A 19,439-nucleotide genomic window follows, 5' to 3' on the forward strand; every position below is an offset into this window, starting at 1 on the left:
ACTTCTAAAGTGAAAGTGAAAGTGAAGTCGCTCAGTCGTGTCCGACTCTTTGCGACCCCATGAACTGTAGCCGACCAGGCTCCTCTGTTCTTGGGATTCTCCGGGCAAGAATACTGGAGTGGGTTGCCATTTCCTTCTCCAGGGGAACTTCCCCACCCAGGGATTGAACCCAGGTCTCTCGCATTGCGGGCAGACGCTTTAACCTCTGAGCCACCATGGAAGCAAATATGTGAAAATAATCAGCAATACCAACCTAAAACTTTTAGTTTTAAGATGTATTACCTTGAAAAGGTAGCTATCTTATCATCCATTAAATTAAGAAGACAATATAAAAGAAAATTGACTCCATAGTTATATTAAAGATTAACTTACTTTCCTGAAGATTATTTCCTTTTATCAGGCTTTCTAATCACAAAAGATTTTGTCTTCTTTTTAGGAAGGTGGAGTGTTTACCTTTGGAGCTGGAGGGTATGGTCAGTTGGGTCATAACTCTACCAGTCATGAAATAAACCCAAGGAAAGTTTTTGAACTTATGGGAAGCATTGTCACTCAGATTGCTTGTGGAAGGTAAGTGGTTATAGGAAAGAGTATTTTGATCTATAACCCAATTATTAAGCTTTTTTTTTTTTTTTTAACAATCCAGGGGTCTTTTAATTATTACTATTATTATACCACAAATTCACAGGGAATGACTTCCAGCAGCTCAGGCTCCTTTCCATTGGTTCCCACAGAGTATGCTGCTTTGGTAGCATTTCAGATGAACTTGAGTACCTTTCCGTTTGGCTTCCTTTTTTTCTCCCTGATTATTTTTATTCACATGTTTCAGGAAACTGTCTTGGCTCTTAGGACACTTTTTGCTCTATGTACACATTAATTCTCTTGGCAAGAAGGATTTTGCCCTTGACTTGTTTGTTTATAGTATGCCAGTAGCATGCAAGGTAACGTTGTAGATTCTTCCACTTTTGCTGTGGTAACATTTGTGGGTCATTCCTTTTTGAACAGTGCCGTTCCATGTGACATTACACTCAAAGTTATAGTCTTTTTTTCTTTTGCCTGTCCACCTTTTTCTTTAAAGAGTGAACAAATTGACTAATTAATTACTTAAGACATAAGATTAATCAGCGGTGAAAGTTGAACTGGAATACTGATTTCCCCATCCCCAGTTCTTGGGAGTAAATAGGAGTCTGAGCTTTGTAATTGAGCTTTACCTTTGGTCCCCAGAGGCAAAATATCCTTTGCTTGACTAACTTGGTTTTGACCACTTAGCTTAATTTTTTTTCCAGCTAGTATATATCTCTATATAATATAATTTAGTTTTCCAACAGTTAATTCAGATACACAGAATTATGCTGCAGGTAGCCTTTGGTGACTTCCTTTTCTTTCTTTTTTTAACATCATGTGTGTGATTATCCATCTATGTATAGCCATGGTTCTCCATCGTTAGGTCTTACTGCTGTTTTACTCAACTGTATGCTTCTATAATTATTTGCTCATTCTATTACTGATGGACTCTTGGGTATTTCCATTTTTGGCAATTACAAATAATTTTGCTTTGAACATTTATTATTTGATATACATAAACTTTAATGTTTCTAAAGTGTATAGTTAGAATGGAATTTCTGGGTTGGTTGTTGTTTAATCCCATGGATGGAGAAGCCTGGTAGGCTGCAGTCCATGGGATTGCTAAGAGTCAAACACGACTGAGCGACTTCACTTTCACTTTTCACTTTCATGCATTGGAGAAGGAAATGGTAACCCACTCCAGTATTCTTGCCTGGAGAATCCCAGGGATGGGGGAGCCTGGTGGGCTGCCGTCTATGGGATCGCACAGAGTCGGACACGACTGAAGCGACTTAGCAGCAGCAGCAGCAGCAGCAGTCACTAAGTCATGTCTGACTATTTGTGACCCCGTGGACTGTAACTTGCCAGGCTCCTCAGTCTGTGGAATTTCCCAGGCAGGAATATTGGAATGAGTTGCCATTTCCTTCTTCAGGGGATGTGTCTGACCCAGGGATTCAACCTGTGTCTCCTGCATTAGCAGCCAGATTCTTAACTGCTGAGCCACCAGGGCTTCCCAGGATCATAGAGTATACTTGAATTTTACAGGTTAATGTTATCCTTTTTACCAGAATGGTTACACCAGTTTAGTTTACCTTCCCATCACTATCAATTTGATATTGTTACACCTTAAAATTTTTGCTAATTTCTTGGATATATAGTGGCCTTAATCATGATTTTAATTTGTATTTCCACAATTTGATAGGGATTGCATTGAGTCTGTAGATCACTTCAGAAGTATTGACATCTTAATAATATTAAGTCTTTTAATCCATGAATGTGGGATCTTTCCATTTATTTAATTTCTTTCAGCAATATTTTTTAGTTTTCATTGTATGTCTTTTTGCTGATTTTCCTACATTACTGTCTTTTTTGTTTATTTTTTGGGGTGAAATGTTTTACTTTCCTTATTTCCTTTTCTGTATATTCTGTATCTATTTTGTGTGTGTGTGTGTGTGTGGTTACCATGGGGATTACATTTAATATCCTAAAGTTACACACGAACTCAAAGTTATACAAAGTCAGTTTCAATAACATACAAAAACTTGGTTCCTATATGACTCTGTCCCCACTCGGTTTCAGTTATTGGTGTCACAAGATAACTTTTACATACCTTGTGTGTCCAAAAAAATTAATAATTTTATGCGTTAGTCTCTAAAATTCTGTAGAAAACAAAATTTGGAGGAAAAAGCCCAGAGTTAGAATAGTACTAGCTTTTATAATCACCCATATATTTACTTGTCAAAGTTCCTCAGTCGTGTCTGTTTGTGACCATATGGATTATATAGTCCATGGAATTCTCTGTGCCAGAATGCTGGAGTGGATAGCCTTTCCCTTCTCCAGGGGATCTTCCCAACCCAGGGATTGAACCCAGGTCTCCTGGATTGCAGGTGGATTCTTCACCAGCTGAGCCACAAGGGAAGCCCAAGAATACTGGAGTGGGTAGCCTATCCCTTCTCCAGTGGATCTTCCCAACCCAGGAATCAACCAGGATCTCCTGCATTGCAGGTGGATTCTTTACCAGCGGGGCTCTCAGGGAAGCCCCATATTTGCCTTTACTGAGATCTTTATTTTTTTAATACAGCTTTGAGTAACTAGTGTCCTTTCATTTCAACTGTAGGATTTCTTTTAGTATTTTCTTAAAGGACAAGTTTGGTGATAACAAAGTCCTTCAGCTTTTATCTATAAATGTCTTAATTTCTCTCTCATTTTTGAAGGAGAATTTTGGTGGTGGTTTAGTTGCTAAGTCGTGTCCAACTCTTGCAACTTCATGGACTGTAGTCTCCCAGGCTCCTCTTTCCATGGGATTTTCCAGGCAAGAATACTGTAGTGGTTTGCCATTTCTTTGTCCAGGGAACCTTCCCAACCCAGGAATCGAACCTGGGTCTCCTACATTGCAGGCAGATTCTTTACTGCTTGAGCTATGAGGGAGTATCAAATTCATGGTTGGTAGGTTTTTCTTTCTGTAGTTTGAATATATAAACCTGCTGCTTTCGGATCTGCAAAGTCTCTGCTTAGAAATCTGCTGGTAATCCTATTGAGGATTCCTTGTATGTGACAAGTCACTTCTGTCTTGGTTCCTTCAAGTTTCTCTCTTTGTCTTTCAATGATTTGATTGTAATGTGTCTCAGTATGGGTCTCTTTCAGTTTATTCTACTTGGAGTTTCTTGGATATTTGTGTTTTTCATCAAATTTGGACACTTTTTGGTTATTACTTCTTCAGATGATCTCTCTTTATCTCTTTTTTACCTTCTGGAACTCCTACAGTGCCTTTTTGGTACAATTCATGATGTTCCATAGGTCCCTTACGTTCTGTTTCCTTTTCTCCATTTTTTCCCCCTTGAGACTTAGTAATTTCAGTTGTTTTATCTTCAAATTCCCTTATTCATTTTCTTTCTGCTCAAATCTGCCTTTGAATTCCTCTACTGAACTTTCAGTTTTGGTTATTGTATTTTTCATCTCCATAATTTGCTTTTGGTTTGTTTTCAGGCTTTCTGTTTTTTTATTGGTATTTTCATTTTCTTCATATACTGTTTTCTTGACTGTTTTCATGTTTTTTTTAGTTATTTGAGTATCTTTAGCAAATTGTTTTAGTCTATTAAGGTTCATCACCTGGTTGTTTCATTTTTCTAAAGTAGACTTTTTTACAGCATTTTTAGGTTCACAAGAAAATTAATTTGTAATTAAACAGTCCATAATAGGAAAAAAGAAAGGAGCTTTAAGACAGCTTCTCAGATAACTGAGGAACTGCTCCAGAAAAGCATACTTTTCAGCACAGTTTTATATCGTGTCAGAACAAAGACCCATCAAACAAGTCATGAATAGATTCCTTCAGGGTTTCTAAAAGAGATATGAGCATGTACACAGCAAGCCCCTGTGGCCTTGAACCTGGGAAGAGAGTCTTTTATCATCGAAGGAGTGCCAGGATTGGCATCCCAGGAAGGGAGCAGGGATTTAATTTTTATTTTTACCATGGACATTGTTTATTTCTGGTCCTTGTGTCCTTTTCTTTAATAATTAGAGCAGGTATAGGATGTATGTTTGATAGGCCACAAACCAGCTGTTTAATTAGCATTAAATTTGTGTTATCTTAGGTGTAAGCCAGAATGACTTCCCATACCTCAATATGTGAAAATTTCTTTTCATCACTACATTGACAGATTATTGCAAATATACGTATTGTACATTGGGGTTTATTCTATTTGAACAAATGTATATTGATGTGCATCCACCCTTGTGGTAATTATATGGAGTATTTTCACTTCCCTAAAAATACTTTGTGCTCCTGTTACTCATCCCCCCCACACCCTAACTCTTAGCAATCACTGACTTTTACTCTTATAGTTTTGCCTTTTCCAGAATATCATAGTTGGAATTACATACTTTGTAGCTTTCTCAGATTGTCTTCTTTTACTTAGTAATATGCATTTATGGTTCCTCTGTGTTTTTTCATAATTTGGTTGCTGATTATTTTTTAATGCTAAATAATGTTCCACTGTCTAGATATGTTTGTTTATCTGTTCACCTACTGAAGGAAATTTTGGTTGCTTCTAAGGTTTGGCAGTTACAAATAAAGCTGTTAGGAGCATCTATGTTTAAGTTTTTTATAGACACAGGTTTTAACTACTTTGGATAAATAATGAAGAGCTCTTTTGCTGGATAATATTGTAATACTGCCTTCCAAAATAGCTGTATCATTTTGCATTCCCATGTTGGTTTATTTTTTTCTTTGATTGGGCCATGCTTTTGTAATTTTTAATATTCTCTGAGATTTTTTTTTTCTTTTTGAAAAGTGGACCTTTGAACCTAAAATGTGGTAACTCTGGAAAAAAGATTCTCCTTCTTCTCTAGGGTTTGCTTATTTTTGTTTTGTTTTGATTGTTACAGATTGTCTCTGTGCCAAGGATCAGACTGAACTGTAAGCCTAAGGTCTTCTCAGCTCTTTTCTGAGACTGTACCTTTTCCTGGGCATGCAGAATGACTTTTATATTCGGTTACATTTCAATGTCCTAGATCTTAAACAACTGACTTTTAAAAGGGGCAAAAGAAATAAAGGGAAGAAAATAGAAGAAGATAAAATTAAAAAACAACAACACACACACCAGCCCTTTCAGTCCTGGAAGTCTTCAGCTGGAGAATAGGCTTGTGACAGTGCTCAGAAGGGTTACAGAGGAGACTTATCCCCCTTTTGTGTCTGTCCTCTGTAATCAAAAGCTGCAATCAATGATCAGAGGACTGATCTCATATATAAGGACAGAATCCGTATAGCCTGCTCTGGCTCCCACAAGCTGTGTCCAAGATACTCCTGGATCATTGGATAACTGCCTGTCACAGGGTTGAGGGTGAAGGGGTAGGTAGCTAATACTGTGCAGAGTGCTGAAATTAATCAAAATTAATTGCAGTTTATCACCCAAGCCTTCCTTTGGAAATTGCAAAAGGCAGGAGGAGTAAAGGAAAGATATATCCATCTGAATGCAGAGTTCCAAAGAGTAGCAAGGAGAGATAAGAAAGCCTTCCTAAGTGAATGCAAAGAAACAGAGGAAGAGAATAGCATGGGAAAAACTAGAGATCTTGTCAAGAAAATTAGAGATACCAAGGGAGCATTTCATGCAAAGATGGATACAATTTAGGACAGAAATGGTATGGACCTAACAGAAGCAGAATATTAAGAAGAGGTGGCAAGAGTACACAGAAGAACTATACAAAAAAGATCTTAACGACCCAGATAACCACAACGGTGTTATCCCCTTCACTCACCTCAAGCCAGATATCCTGGAGTGCAAAGTCAAGTGGGCCTTAGGAAGCATCACTATGAACAAAGCTAATGGGGATGATGGAATTCCAGCTGAGCTATTTCAAATCCTAAAAGATAATGCTGTGAAAGTGCTGCACTTAGTACGCCAACAAATCTGGAAAACTCAGCAGTGGCCACAGGACTGGAAAAGGTCATTCCAGTCCCAAAGAAAGACAGTGCCAAAGAATGTTCAAACTACTGCACAATTGCACTCATCTCACTCACTAGCAAGTAAAGCTCAAAATTCTCGAAGTTAGGCTTCAACAGTACATGAACCAAGAACTTCCAGATGTTCAGGATGAATTTAGGAAAGGTGGAGGAACCAGAGATCAAATTGCCAACATCTGCTGGATCATAGAAAAAGCAAGAGAGTTCCAGAAAAACATCTACTTCTGCTTTATTGACTGTGCCAAAGCCTTTGACTGTGTGGATCACAACAAACTGGAAAATTCTGAAAGAGATGGGAATACCAGACCACCTGACCTGCCTCTTGAGAAACCTGTGTGCAGGTCAGGAAGCAACAGTTAGAAGTGGACATGGAATAATAGACTGGTTCAAAATTGGGAAAGGAGTATGACAAGGCTGTATATTCTCATGCTGCTTATTTAACTTATATGCAGAGTACATCATGCAAAATGCTGGGCTGGATAAAGCACAAGCTGGAATCAAGATTGCCGGGAGAAATATCAATAATCTCAGATATGCAGTTAACACCACCCTTATGGCAGAAAGTGAAGGAGAGCCTCTTGATGAAAGTGAAAGAGGAGTGAAAAAGGTGGCTTAAAACTCAACATTCAGAAAACTAAGATCAGGCATCTGGTCCCATCACTTCATGGCAAATAGATAGGGAAGCAATGGAAACAGTGAGAGACTTTATTTTCTTGGGCTCCAAAATCACTGCAGATGGTGACTGCAGCAATGAAATTAAAAGACACTTGCTCCTCGGAAGAAAAGCTATAACAAAGCTAGACAGCATATTAAAAAGCAGAGACATTACTTTACCGACAAATGTTCATCTGATCAAAGCTATGGTTTTTCCAGTAGTCATGTATGGAGAAGAGAGTTGGACCATAAAAAAAGCACTGAAGAATTGATGCTTTTGAACTGTGGTGTTGGAGAAGACTCTTGAGAGTCCCTTGGACAGCGAGATCAAACCAGTCAATCGTAAAGGAAATCAGTCCTGAATATTCATTGGACACGTGAATATTCATTGGACTAATGCTAAAGCTGAAGCTGTAGTACTTGGCCATCTGATGCAAAAAACTGTCTCAGTGGAAAAGACCCTGATGCTGGGAAAGATTGAAGGCAGGAGGAGAAGGGGACAACAGAGGATGAGATGGTTGAATGGTATTACCGACTCTTTGGACATGAGTTTGAGCAAGCTCCTGGAGTTGGTGATTGACGGCAAGCCTGGCTGGGGTCGCAGAGTCTGACACTATTGAGCCAGTGAACTTAACTATTCCCATTTTGGAAATTTGGAAACTTTAAATTGTTGCTCTAGAAATAACATTAATCTTTAATTTATGTTAATACTTTCCCAGGAGTTGAAGACCTTCATTTACCTTTCCTAACTTTCATTCTATATATATTATTAAACCCCAGTCATATAATCAGTGCACAAATAAAAATGGCTGTACATGCATTTACTCCCTTCTTTTCTCTTTAATTTTTATAATAATTAGTATCATTTTCCATTTAGCAACTACCCTCTGGTATTTTCTTTATGTAGATTTGCAGGTTGCTGTTTCTTTGCATACTTAAAAATGCCTGTATTGCACCTCCATTCATGGATGATTTTGCTGATTATAGAATTCTAGCTTGGCGTTTGCTTTCAACACTTTTAAGATAACATTCCACTGTCTTTTGGCTTCAGATTTGAGAATTCAGCTGTTGGTATGTTGCTCCTTTGAAGACAATTTGTCTCTTTTCTCTTTGTCTCTTCAGTTTTGCTTTCATTTGTTAAAGAATGAATTTCCTCATTTTCTTACTGGGCTTCTTGAATCTGTGGAGTAATATCTTTGATCAGTTATGGGAAATTCTAATCTCTTTATCTCTTTCGATATAGGTTTTCCTTTCCTCATAGGACCCTGGATGTATATTTGTAAAAAGAATTTTATTTATTTACTTACGGCTGTACGGGGTCTGTGTTGCTGCATGAGCTTTTCTCTAGTTGTGGCAAATGGGGCCTACCCCCTAGTTGTGGTTTGTGGGCTTCTCATTGTGGTGGCTTCTCTCATTGCAGAGCGTGGGCTCTAGGGCTTGAGGGTTTCAGTATTTGCAGCTTGTGGGCTCAGTAGTTGTGGCTTCTGGGCTCTGGAGCACAGGCTTAATAGTTGTGGTGCATGGGTTTAGTTACTGTACCACATGTGGGATCTTCCCAGATCGGGGACTGAACCCATGTCTCCTGTATTGGCAGGCAGATTCTTTACCACTGAGCTGCCAGGGAAGCCCCTGATTGGATGTGTATTAAATCGTCTCACTCCACCTCATAGTTTCTCTCTTAACTTTCCACATTTTTGCCTCTATTTGCTGTGTTCTTGATTATTTTTATGATTTATGCTTCAGTTCACGAATTCTCATACTATATGTATTTTTTGTTAAACCTTTAAGATCTCAATTGTGATTATTGTGATTTTTCAGTCTTAATGTTTCATACTCTTTTTAAAAATCTGAAAGTTTTTTTTTAAATTTAATATTTCTAGCTATTGGTCAGTTTTCAGCCTTGGCCTTTATTTCTTTGGACATTAAGCAACTATTAAACATAATTATTCTAGGTTCTTGTGTTTGAAAATTTCAACATCTGAAATCTTTAGCAGTCTGTTTCTATTGTTCTTTATGCTGGGATAAGTTCAGTGTACCCTGTTTCTTTGCTCAGTTTTGTTTGTTTGACCATGTATTTGAAAAATGATCTATGGGAATAATTTGTCAAAGCCTTCATCACGATCTGTTGTAAAAGGTAAATAGAAGCTCAACATGTAAGTGGGCAGAAATGTTTACTAGCATAATGTTTATTAGACTGTTGAAGTTATACATGAATATATATTCAGTAAAGTGTAGAGAGTTCAACTTTCCTTGTTCAACTTCATGCATAATTCATTAAAAGATTATAAATATTTTTAAGTAATTTTTTTCTGATGAAATATTTAATCAGTCTCCTGTGAGATATCACATTATTTACTATTAATCCAGTTTTGTAGTTCTTCATAGTTAAGATGAGCATGATTTGAACAGTTATTCTTAGCTCTGTAAACTTATTTCTTTCTAATTTTATTTATTTAACTATTGGATTGGGGGAGGAATTTCAGTTATATATTGATAGAGATGTAAGAACTTATCTACAGGGGGAATGTCAGTTGATATCTTCACCAGTTTGATTTGCAGGTAGTTGGTATTACAAGAACTATGTATTATTTCCTTAACAAATAATTGTCAGGAACTTCTTGAAGGAAGCAGCCAAGGGATACCAGAAATATGAACTCATCAAGGCGATAATCTAAAAGGAAAGGGTTCAAATTCCAGTAGTATAGTATCATACTGTTTTTGAACTATTAAATCAAATATGTGACTTCAGATAGTTATGTTTGTTCAGTGGCTCTAACTCTATGCTGTAATCCTTTGGAGAGTTTTTAGTAATATGTATTGTTGCCTAGGCTCATTCCTAGGTGATTCCAAAATGTGGCCAGGATTAAGAACCACACCTTTAGTAGACCAGTATGTGGAGGAATTTAATGAACTAGTATTGAGCAGTAATTTTCAAATTATTGATATGTTCCTTTAAAATATCACAGTACTACTTTCTGAAGGAGGCAAACTGGACAACGTTAAGCCCTTCTTCAGCCACAGCAGTTTGTTTTATATGCTTGTTGTTCTGTCGCTCAGTTGTGGCCGACTCTTTGCAACCCCATGGACTGCGGCATGCCAGGCAGGCTTCCCTGTCCTTCACTACCTCCCAGAGTTTGCTCAAACTCATGTCCATTGAGTCGATAAGCCAACCAGCCATCTCATCCTCTGTTGCCCCCATCTCCTCCTGCCATCAGTCTTTCCCAACATCAGGGTCTTGTCCAGTGAGTCGTCTCTTTGCATCAGTTCAGTTCAGTTGCTCAGTCATATCTGACTCTTTGTGACCCCATGGACTGCAGCACACCAGGCTTCCCTGTCCATCACTAACTCCCAGAGCTTGCTCAAACTCGTGTCCATCTAGTCGGTAATGCCATCCAACCACCTCATCCTCTTTCGTCCCCTTCTCCTCCCGCCTTCAGTCTTTTCTAGCATCAGGATCTTTTCAAATGAGTCAGTTCTTTGTATCACGTGGCTGAAGTATTGGAGTTTCAGCTTCAGCATCAGTCCTTCCAATGAATATTCAGGGTTGATTTCCTTTAGGGTTGACTGGTTTGATCTCCTTGCTGTCCAAGGGACTCCAAAGAGTCTTCTCCAGCACCACAGTTCAAAAGCATCAATTCTTCCATGTTCAGCCTTCTTTATGGTCCAAGTTTCACATGCATACATGACTGCAGGAAAAACCATAGCTTTGACCGTGCAGACCTTTGTCAGCAAAGTGATGTTCTTTTCTTTTTAAGAAGCTGTGTTTGTCATAGCCTTTCTACTAGCTCATTTGTGGTTTATTTTGTTAAATGTGTATCCTTGATTTAAAAATTTTTGGATTAACTTTAGCTCATCTGGCTCTGAGATGAGATGGTTGTTAGAGTCTCCTTAGTTTTTCAGTTATATGACAGGCTAGATGACTTGAAAACTGTGGAATCAAAAGGTCCTTTTAAGTAAATAGCATAGATTAGTTTGCAAGGAAGTAAAGAGAATTCCACTGGGCAAAAACAAGGAAATCTGAAAATAATACCTGTTAGTTTAAACTGACTCTGGAGCTACTCTGAAAAAATTTGCCAATCTGGGTAATGTATTAATTAGCTTGTTTTGCTTGACAAACAACCCCCAAATTACTGACATAATTACCTATTTAGCTAGTAATTCTGTGGCTTAGTGATTTGAGCTGAGCTTTGTTGGGCAGTTCTCATCTTAGCTGACCTCAGTTGATCAGTTGATGGTCTGGATAGCGGCTGGGTAGTCTGTGGGGTCTTTAGCTGGGTTGGCTTATCTCTGCTCCCAATTGTATATTATCCTTCAAGCTAACCTTAAGTTATGCTCATAATAGTATAGCAGGGTTCCAAAAGAGAGAGGTAAAGAATGCAAAACCACCTGTTAGGCTTAGGGTCACCTCATGCAGTCATTTCTGCTTCATTCTGTTCAAAGCAAGCCGTAGGCCAGAGACCAGTTTTAAGACATGGAGAAATAGATTCCTCATCTTGATGGGAACCCCTACAAAAGTCATATTGTAAGGGTAATGGGTATAGGGAATGGAATAACTTTGGCAGTTTTTATAAGCAGTATACCACAGATGGCAAGGGAATTTGGAATAGGAGGTACGACCGAAGAAGTGGTAGAGGCGGTCGTGAGGCCTGTGAAACCATCTCCTCCCAGTAAAGCCACCTCATGGGAAGGGTCCACAGTGAAATATTCTCTTGCTAGTTTAAGGAGACTTTTCTGGCCTTGGCTGAGTTTCTTGTTTGGATCTTCCCTCAGAATTTGTAACCACAAGACTGTCGTAAAGTAGGCTTGGGACTTATCAGAATAGTCCTGAATTGATGTATATGTATTATGTTTCACAATGTATTAAGGATTTTAAGTGAAGTAACTGTCTGGATGATTTGAAAAGAAGAACTAGAAATGGGAGAAAACATAGTCGTTAAATATTTAAATTCAGTGGCTAATGGAAACAGCAGGTTGGACATACTGCTAAAGAGAAAAGTAATAATATGAAAAACAGATCTAGGGAAATTAGTCACAAGGGATATGGATATTTAGGAGAAGTTAAAAGACTGTTAGAGTGTTGGGAAGATAACACATTTGTCTAATATTATCAAGAAGAGCATTGAATACATGGGAGAGAGACAGTATTTACAGAAATAACATAAGAATTTGCCAGACTTGACTGAATCCATGAAACTTAGAGGAACACAACACCTGAGCTGGATGGTCACCTGTAGCCCATTCCTAAATATATACTGATGAAGCCTCAGAGGGAGTTGGACAGATTCAGGATTAGTGGGTTTTCGCTAGCTTCAGTTTTGTAATTTCTTAGGTTTGTAATTTGTTTGCTTCCACTCTGGTACCTCTAGAGAAATCTGAGTGTGTATACATAAGAATCATTTTCTTTTGAAGAAAGAAAACATTGTCTTACCATACGTTTTTATATGTACCAGTCTTCTGCGTGGTTCTTACCCTAAAGCTTTTGAGTGATACCCACATGGTGTAGGCCCTTACAGAATACAGCTTTAACCTAGAACCTGAGCGAGAAGGTGGTGGGCTGATTTCCTTGGACAGCAGTTAGATGTTGCCTCTAGTGCTGAATCATACAGTGTAAGAGATACCAGTACAGAGCTGGGTCTTTTTAAATTCGGACATTTGTGGGAATTTTCTGGACCATGCTTAAGCAGTCTACCTGTGTGGTACAGAATTCATTCAGTATAGAATAAGGCTATTAATAAAATTTTGTACAGAAAACTTGAAAACTCTTAATGGTCTTATTAACTTACTTTTGAAGAGAAAAATTATACCAGTAATGTTCACTGTGCTTTTCTAAATGTAAATTATTTCTGTATTTACATGAAAGGTAACATTAAGTCTGAGGTTTTCTGTCATTTTACTCTAGGCAGCACACTTCTGCTTTTGTTCCTTCATCAGGACGAATTTATTCTTTTGGACTTGGTGGTAATGGACAGCTGGGAACTGGTTCAACAAGCAACAGGAAAAGTCCTTTCACTGTGAAAGGAAATTGGTTTCCTTATAATGGGCAGTGTCCACCAGATTTTGGTAAGTTCTTTTATATTAAAGCTTTGCAGCACATGCTAAAACTGTTGTTAAAATGTTGCTCTTAAGAGGTAAACTTTTCTACATTTGAGATGAAAGAATTCCAAGATGCATTGTTTAGGGAAAATAGCAAGATACGGAATACTATATACTGTGGTTTAGTTTATTTATATTTGCTTGTTTATGCATAAGAGAAGGCAATGGCACCCCACTCCAGTACTCTTGCCTGGAAAATCCCATGGACGGAGGAGCCTGGTAGGCTGCAGTCCATGGGGTCACTAAAAGTTGGACACGACTGAGCGACTTCACTTTCACTTTTCACTTTCATGCATTGGAGAAGGAAATGGCAACCCACTCCAGTGTTCTTGCCTAGAGAATCCCAGGGACAGGGGAGCCTGGCGGGCTGCCATCTGTGGGGTCGCACAGAGTCGGACACTACTGAAGCGACTTAGCAGCAGCAGCAGCATATGCATGAGAAAACACAAGATAAATAAAATAATGAAAGTGGTTTCAGAGGGTGGAAACCAATTAGAGACCAGTGGGAGGGAAATATTTTTGGTTTTTTATTTTTGATTATGGTAAAACACACTTAACAAAGTTTATGAACTTAACCATTTTTAAAGTGCTCAGTTCAGTAGTGTTAAGGACATTTACATCGTTGTGCAGCTACCTCCAGAGCTCGTTGCATCTTGCAAAACTAAAACTTCTTGTTCATTAAACAACAATTCTCCATTCACTGTTCCCACTAGCTGGCAATCATTCTGCATTCTGTCTCTCAGAATTTGACTTGACTCAGTACCTCATAAGGCTTCCCAGGTAGCTCACATGTTAAAGAATCTGCTTACAATGCAGGAGACCTGGTTTGATTCCTGGGTTGGGAGGATTCCCTGGAGAAGGGAGTGGCAACCCACTCCAGTATTCTTGCCTGGAGAATCCTGTGGACAGGGAGCCTGTTGGCCTATAGTCCATGGGGTCACAAAGAGTTGGACACGACTAAGCAACTAACACTTTCAGTTTCACCTCATAAGTGGAATGATGCAGTATTTGCCTTTTTGTTATTGGCCTATTTTATCAACTTACGTTAATGTCCTTAAAGTTCATCCGTGTCACAGCATGAGTGTTAATAACTATGCTATTAACAGCATGTGTGTACAGACTACATTTTGTTTATCTACTAATTGCTGATGGACATTTGGATTGTTTCTACCTTTCAACAGCTGTGAATAGTGCTATAAACATGGGTGTATAAATATTTCTTTAAGATCCTTCTTTCAGTTCTTTTGGGTATATGCTATTACTTTAATAGTCTTGGGTATATATGAGACTTTAACAGATATAACCTTGTCTATTTCTCTGAAATTTGAACATATGTATATATTACTTATTCAAAATATTAAACTTTAAAATTTGCCTTCATATCCCACTGTTTTAGCCAAATTATAATTTATTTTTTGTTACTCTTTCAATAGATCTGGTTATCTTTTCACTGATATTAATTTACTACTAAAAAATTTGAAGTACTCAAATGCTGTTTTCTCATTCACTTCTCTGACATGCTACAACCAAAATGTACTTTTTAAAATACTTTCTTTACCATCCTGAACTATACCTCAGAATTGTTTTTTATGTTATCTGTAATTGATTTCCTTTGGGATTTTTCTCTGAGCTATGGGACTTGAGACTATTTAGATCTTCACTGCCATAAAGATTGACATTTGAAAAGATCCATAACTTTTTAATATGAATTACCTTTGAAGATTTTTTTTTTTTTGTAGCTGAAAGGTTATCTCAGTTATATTCTTATTTAACAAGTGTCAGAATATGATACTGTTTTTTTCTTCTTTTTGTTTGATTTTGTGTTAGAATATGGCTTTACTTGCTTGCAGTCATTCTTTGGTTTGTAACCTGCATTTATTTTAATAATATCCTTCTTTTTCTTATGTACTTAGGAACATGTTGGTATTTCATCATATCAGTTTCTTCCACAAGGCACTATTAATAACCTAAAAAAGAGATTTTGTCATTTAAAGCAGCATGGGTATTGTCAGGAATCATGTATTTCTGTTCATAAAGTTTAGTCACCTAGAGGTGCATTTTGTAGCCTTTAAAACTGCATACTTTGAGATTATTTGTATTAAAGTGGGAAAGGAAATAGAATTCTAAAGGTAGTCATTATTGCTGCTGTTTAGTCTCATTACACACAGTAGCCACAAGGTATAAACAATTCATTTGTCCATCAACAGATGAATAGATAGATAAATATGGAATATGCATGTAATTGAGTTTTAGTCATATAGAGGAATAAGATTTTGGTACATGCCACAGCATGGAAGAACCTTTAAAACATTATTATGCTAAGTGAAATAATCCTGACACAAAAGGACAAATATTGTATGATCCCTCTTATATGAGGTACCTAGAACAAACTTATAGAGAATGAGAGAACAGTGGTTACCAGGTGCTTGAGAGAAGGGAGAATGAGGACTTCTTTAATGGGTACAAAGTTTCTGTTTGGGATGATAAAATATTCTGGAGATGAATAATGATAATGGTTGCATAACACTGTGGATTTACTTAATGCCAGAAATTAACACTTTAAAGTGGTTAAAACTAAAATTTTCTATGTGTATTTTACCACAAGTTTATAATGGTTAAAACAGTAAAATTTTCTACTATGTGTATTTTACCACAATTTTATGGCTGATAATTACTTTGTACTGTACTAAAGCTGTGTAGGATAGAAACTAATTAAATGTGAATTTTATTTACTTAGCCCCTCTAGAAGATAAGTCTGTGGCCTCTACCATAAATCACATTTTTAGCATAAACTATCTGATACGGTCTCAAGGCCACAGGTAAACAAAAACACACTTAATAGGATATTCCCAAGACTTTGAGACTCTCTCCTTGGAACTGGGCAAAGGGTAAACCTTTCTTTAGAATGTGTATGCTAGGGCGGCTATAATAAAATATCACAAACTTGTTTGCTTGAGCAGTACGAATTTATTGATTCACAGTCCTTACGGCTTGAAGTTCAAAATCAAGGTGTTGGCAGTGTTGCTTCCTTCTAAGGGCTGTAAGAGTCCCATGTGTCTCTTAGCTTTTGATGGTTTGCTGGCAGTCTGGTATTCCTTGGCTAGTAGTCTCTGCCTTCATTCTCCCTGTGTGCTTATGTGTGTCCAGATTTTGCCCTTACATAAGGACACCAGTCATTTTGTATTAGTGGACCACCCTACTCAAATATGACTTCAGTTTAAGTAATTACATTTGCAGTGACCCTATTTCTGAATAAGGTCACTTTCTGAAGCCTCCGGGAATTAGGCCTTAAAACATAAGAATTTGGGGAGAACACAGTTCTTCCCATGACAATGTCCCAGACCTGACAAAGTAATCTTTTACTGGGCACGAAGCATCATAAACATTGACTCCTTAAGTACAGCCAACTTTATTCCTTAAAATGACTTGTATCTGATTTAATAGCCATCATTCTCAAATATGACATTTCAGGTAAGCCGTTGGTTATATAATTGATTGTTCAGCCAGTTCACTACAAACTAGTGAAAAGGGGAACATACTCTTACTGAACCCATGCAGACAGCAACATTACAGTCAAAAGAAGGGAAACCTAGTATGTTTGAATTCTCATTGAATTCTGTGGATCAGCAAGAATCAGATAACAATTTTTTAGTTGACTTACTATATTTTGTTACAGATATATATTACAGATGATCACCACAGTAAGTTTAGTTAAACATCTATCACCACAGCTACAGTTTTTTTTCTTGTTATGAAACTAAGATTTATTCTCTTAGCAAGTTTCAAATATGACTGGAAATTTGTACCTTTTGAGCCCCAGCCAGAGGTGGCTGGGGGTAGGGGCAGACACAGTGGATAAAGGGGCTCAAAAGATACAAATTTCCAGTCATATTTGAAACTTGTTAAGAGAATAAGTCTTAACAGTTTCATAACGGTTTTGTAACTGTGGTGATAGATATTAACTAGACTTACTGTGGTGATCATTTGGAATATATACAACCACTAATGTGTTCTCTTTACCTATGAGCTTATTTTCATTTGGTGGTTGTTTTTTAGATGCCATGTGTAAGCAGGGTTGTATAGTGTTTATTTTTCTGACTTATTTCACTTAGCATAATACCCTTTGGAATCATCTGTGTTGCCACAAATGGCAATATTTACTTTTTTATGGCTAATATTCCATTGCATGTATATGGCTGTGTATATATTATTTGTGTGTGTATGTATGAGATGTATACACATCTCATATTTTCTTTATCCATTCATCCATCACTGGAAACGTAGGTTGTTTCCATATTTTGGCTATTGTAAAATGAACATGGTGGTACATACATCTTTTCAAATTGATGTTTTGTTTTACCCAGAAGTAGAATTTCTGGATCATACGGTAGTTCTATTTTTAATCTCTTGAAGAACCTCCATACTGTTTCCATAGTGGCTGTACAGTTAACATTCCCAGTAGCAGTACATGAGGCTTTCCTTTTCTCTACATCTTCACTAACATTTGTTTCTTGTCTTTTTGGATAATAGCCAATGTAACAGGTTGATACTTTGGTGTGATTTGCATTTCCCTGATGATTAATGATGTTGAGTATCTTTTCATTTGTCTATTGACCTTCTGTATGCCTTCTTTGGAAGAATGTCGGTTCAGGTCTTCTGCCTATTTTTTTTTTAACCAGGCTGTTTGTTTTCTTAATGTTGAATAATATGAACTGTTTATGTATTTTGGCTATTAACTCCTTATTGGCCATATCATTTGCAAATGTTTCTGCCATCTAATAGGTCTTTTTGTTATGTCAGTGGTTTCCCTTGCTGTGCAAAAGCTTTTAAGTCTAATTAAGTCCCGTTAATTTTCACTTTTGTTTCCTTGCCTTAGGAGACAGATCCAAAAAGAGTTGCTGTGATTTATGTCTAAGAGTGGTCTGCCTGTTCTCTTCTAGTTTTATGGTTTCTGATCTTAATGTTTTGGTCTTTAATCCATGATGATGATTTCCTTTGCTCTGTAGAAATTTTTTAGTTTCGTATGCAGTCCTGTTGCTTATTTTTGCTTTTGATACCTTTACTTTTTGGTCAAATTCAAACAGTCATCCTCAAGACTGATGTCAAGGAGCTTGCTGCCTGTGTTTTCTTCTAAGAGTTTATGGTTTAGGTCATACATTCAAATCTTCAGTGTTTTGAGTTAGTTTTTGTGTGTGGTATAAGAGAGTGGTTCAGTTTCATTCTTTTGCATGTGGCTGTCCAATTTTCCCAGCACTATTCATTGAAACGACTGTCCTTCTCCATTCCCAGGTGGCACTAGCAGTAAAGAACCCACCTGGCAAAGCAGGAGACATAAAGAGATGTGGGTTTGATCCCTGGGTAGGGAAGATCCCCTGGAGGAGGGCCTGGCAACCCACTCCAGTATTCTTGCCTGGAGAATTTCATGGACAGAGGAGCCTGACATGCACAAATAGGGTGTCAGAAGAGTCACGCTCGACTGAAGTGACTTAGCATGCCCCATTGTGTATTCTTGGCTCCTTTATCTTAAATAGACTGCTCATATGTGCTTTGGTTTATTTCTGGGCTGTCTATTCTGTTCCAGTGATCCATGTCTTATTTTTAATGCCAGTACCATACCGTTTTGATTATTGTAGTGTTGTAATATAGTTCAACCCTGCCATCACTCTTGTTTGTCTCTCACACTTTTGTTACTGTCCAGGAAGTCTGTCTTATTTTTAGTGGCTCCCAGTTAGTTGAGTATATGGTGAGACCTATCAGTTTCCCAAAGGGGAAAGTTTCAACAAGTACCTAGATTCAGGCTGATTAGATGCCAGACTCTCAGGCAGCAGCTTTTAAGTAAACAAATATATATCATCTTGTGGGACCACAAGTGAAAGTCACAGTGGCCGGCAGAACCAGGCAACCTAGAGATGTTTCTTGGGCAGCAGCTGTGTAAATCAGGGCCCTGTTAAAGGTACAGGCTCCTTTGCAGGTGTCTAGCAACTTAAAGCAAGATAGAGGGAAAGTGTAGAGATGGCATCCACTAGCTTCTATTCCCAGAGATCACTTCAGTAGGTTGCTAAAGCTCCAGGACAACCTTGTAGGCCTTTTCACAGAAAACTGGGGTATATTCCACTTGCTGTTCATGTTGTGCACTAAGGGTGGTAGCCAGCCAAGGACTGTTCTCTAGTTG

The 19,439-nt window shown here is 37.7% G+C and overlaps 1 protein-coding gene across 1 annotated transcript in view; it reads left to right on the forward strand.

Annotated features, from left to right (window-relative positions):
- Positions 1-19,439, forward strand: part of HERC4 (HECT and RLD domain containing E3 ubiquitin protein ligase 4) — a 123,956-nt gene that overhangs the window by 48,883 nt on the left and 55,634 nt on the right. Inside the window, exons 7-8 of the mRNA XM_052639676.1 lie at positions 437-567; positions 13,074-13,234. Of these exons, the coding sequence (XP_052495636.1) occupies positions 437-567; positions 13,074-13,234 (292 nt within the window). The remainder of the gene's footprint in view (positions 1-436; positions 568-13,073; positions 13,235-19,439) is intronic.

This window comes from Budorcas taxicolor, chromosome 5, assembly GCF_023091745.1.
Source record: "Budorcas taxicolor isolate Tak-1 chromosome 5, Takin1.1, whole genome shotgun sequence".
NCBI lineage: Eukaryota > Metazoa > Chordata > Mammalia > Artiodactyla > Bovidae > Budorcas > Budorcas taxicolor.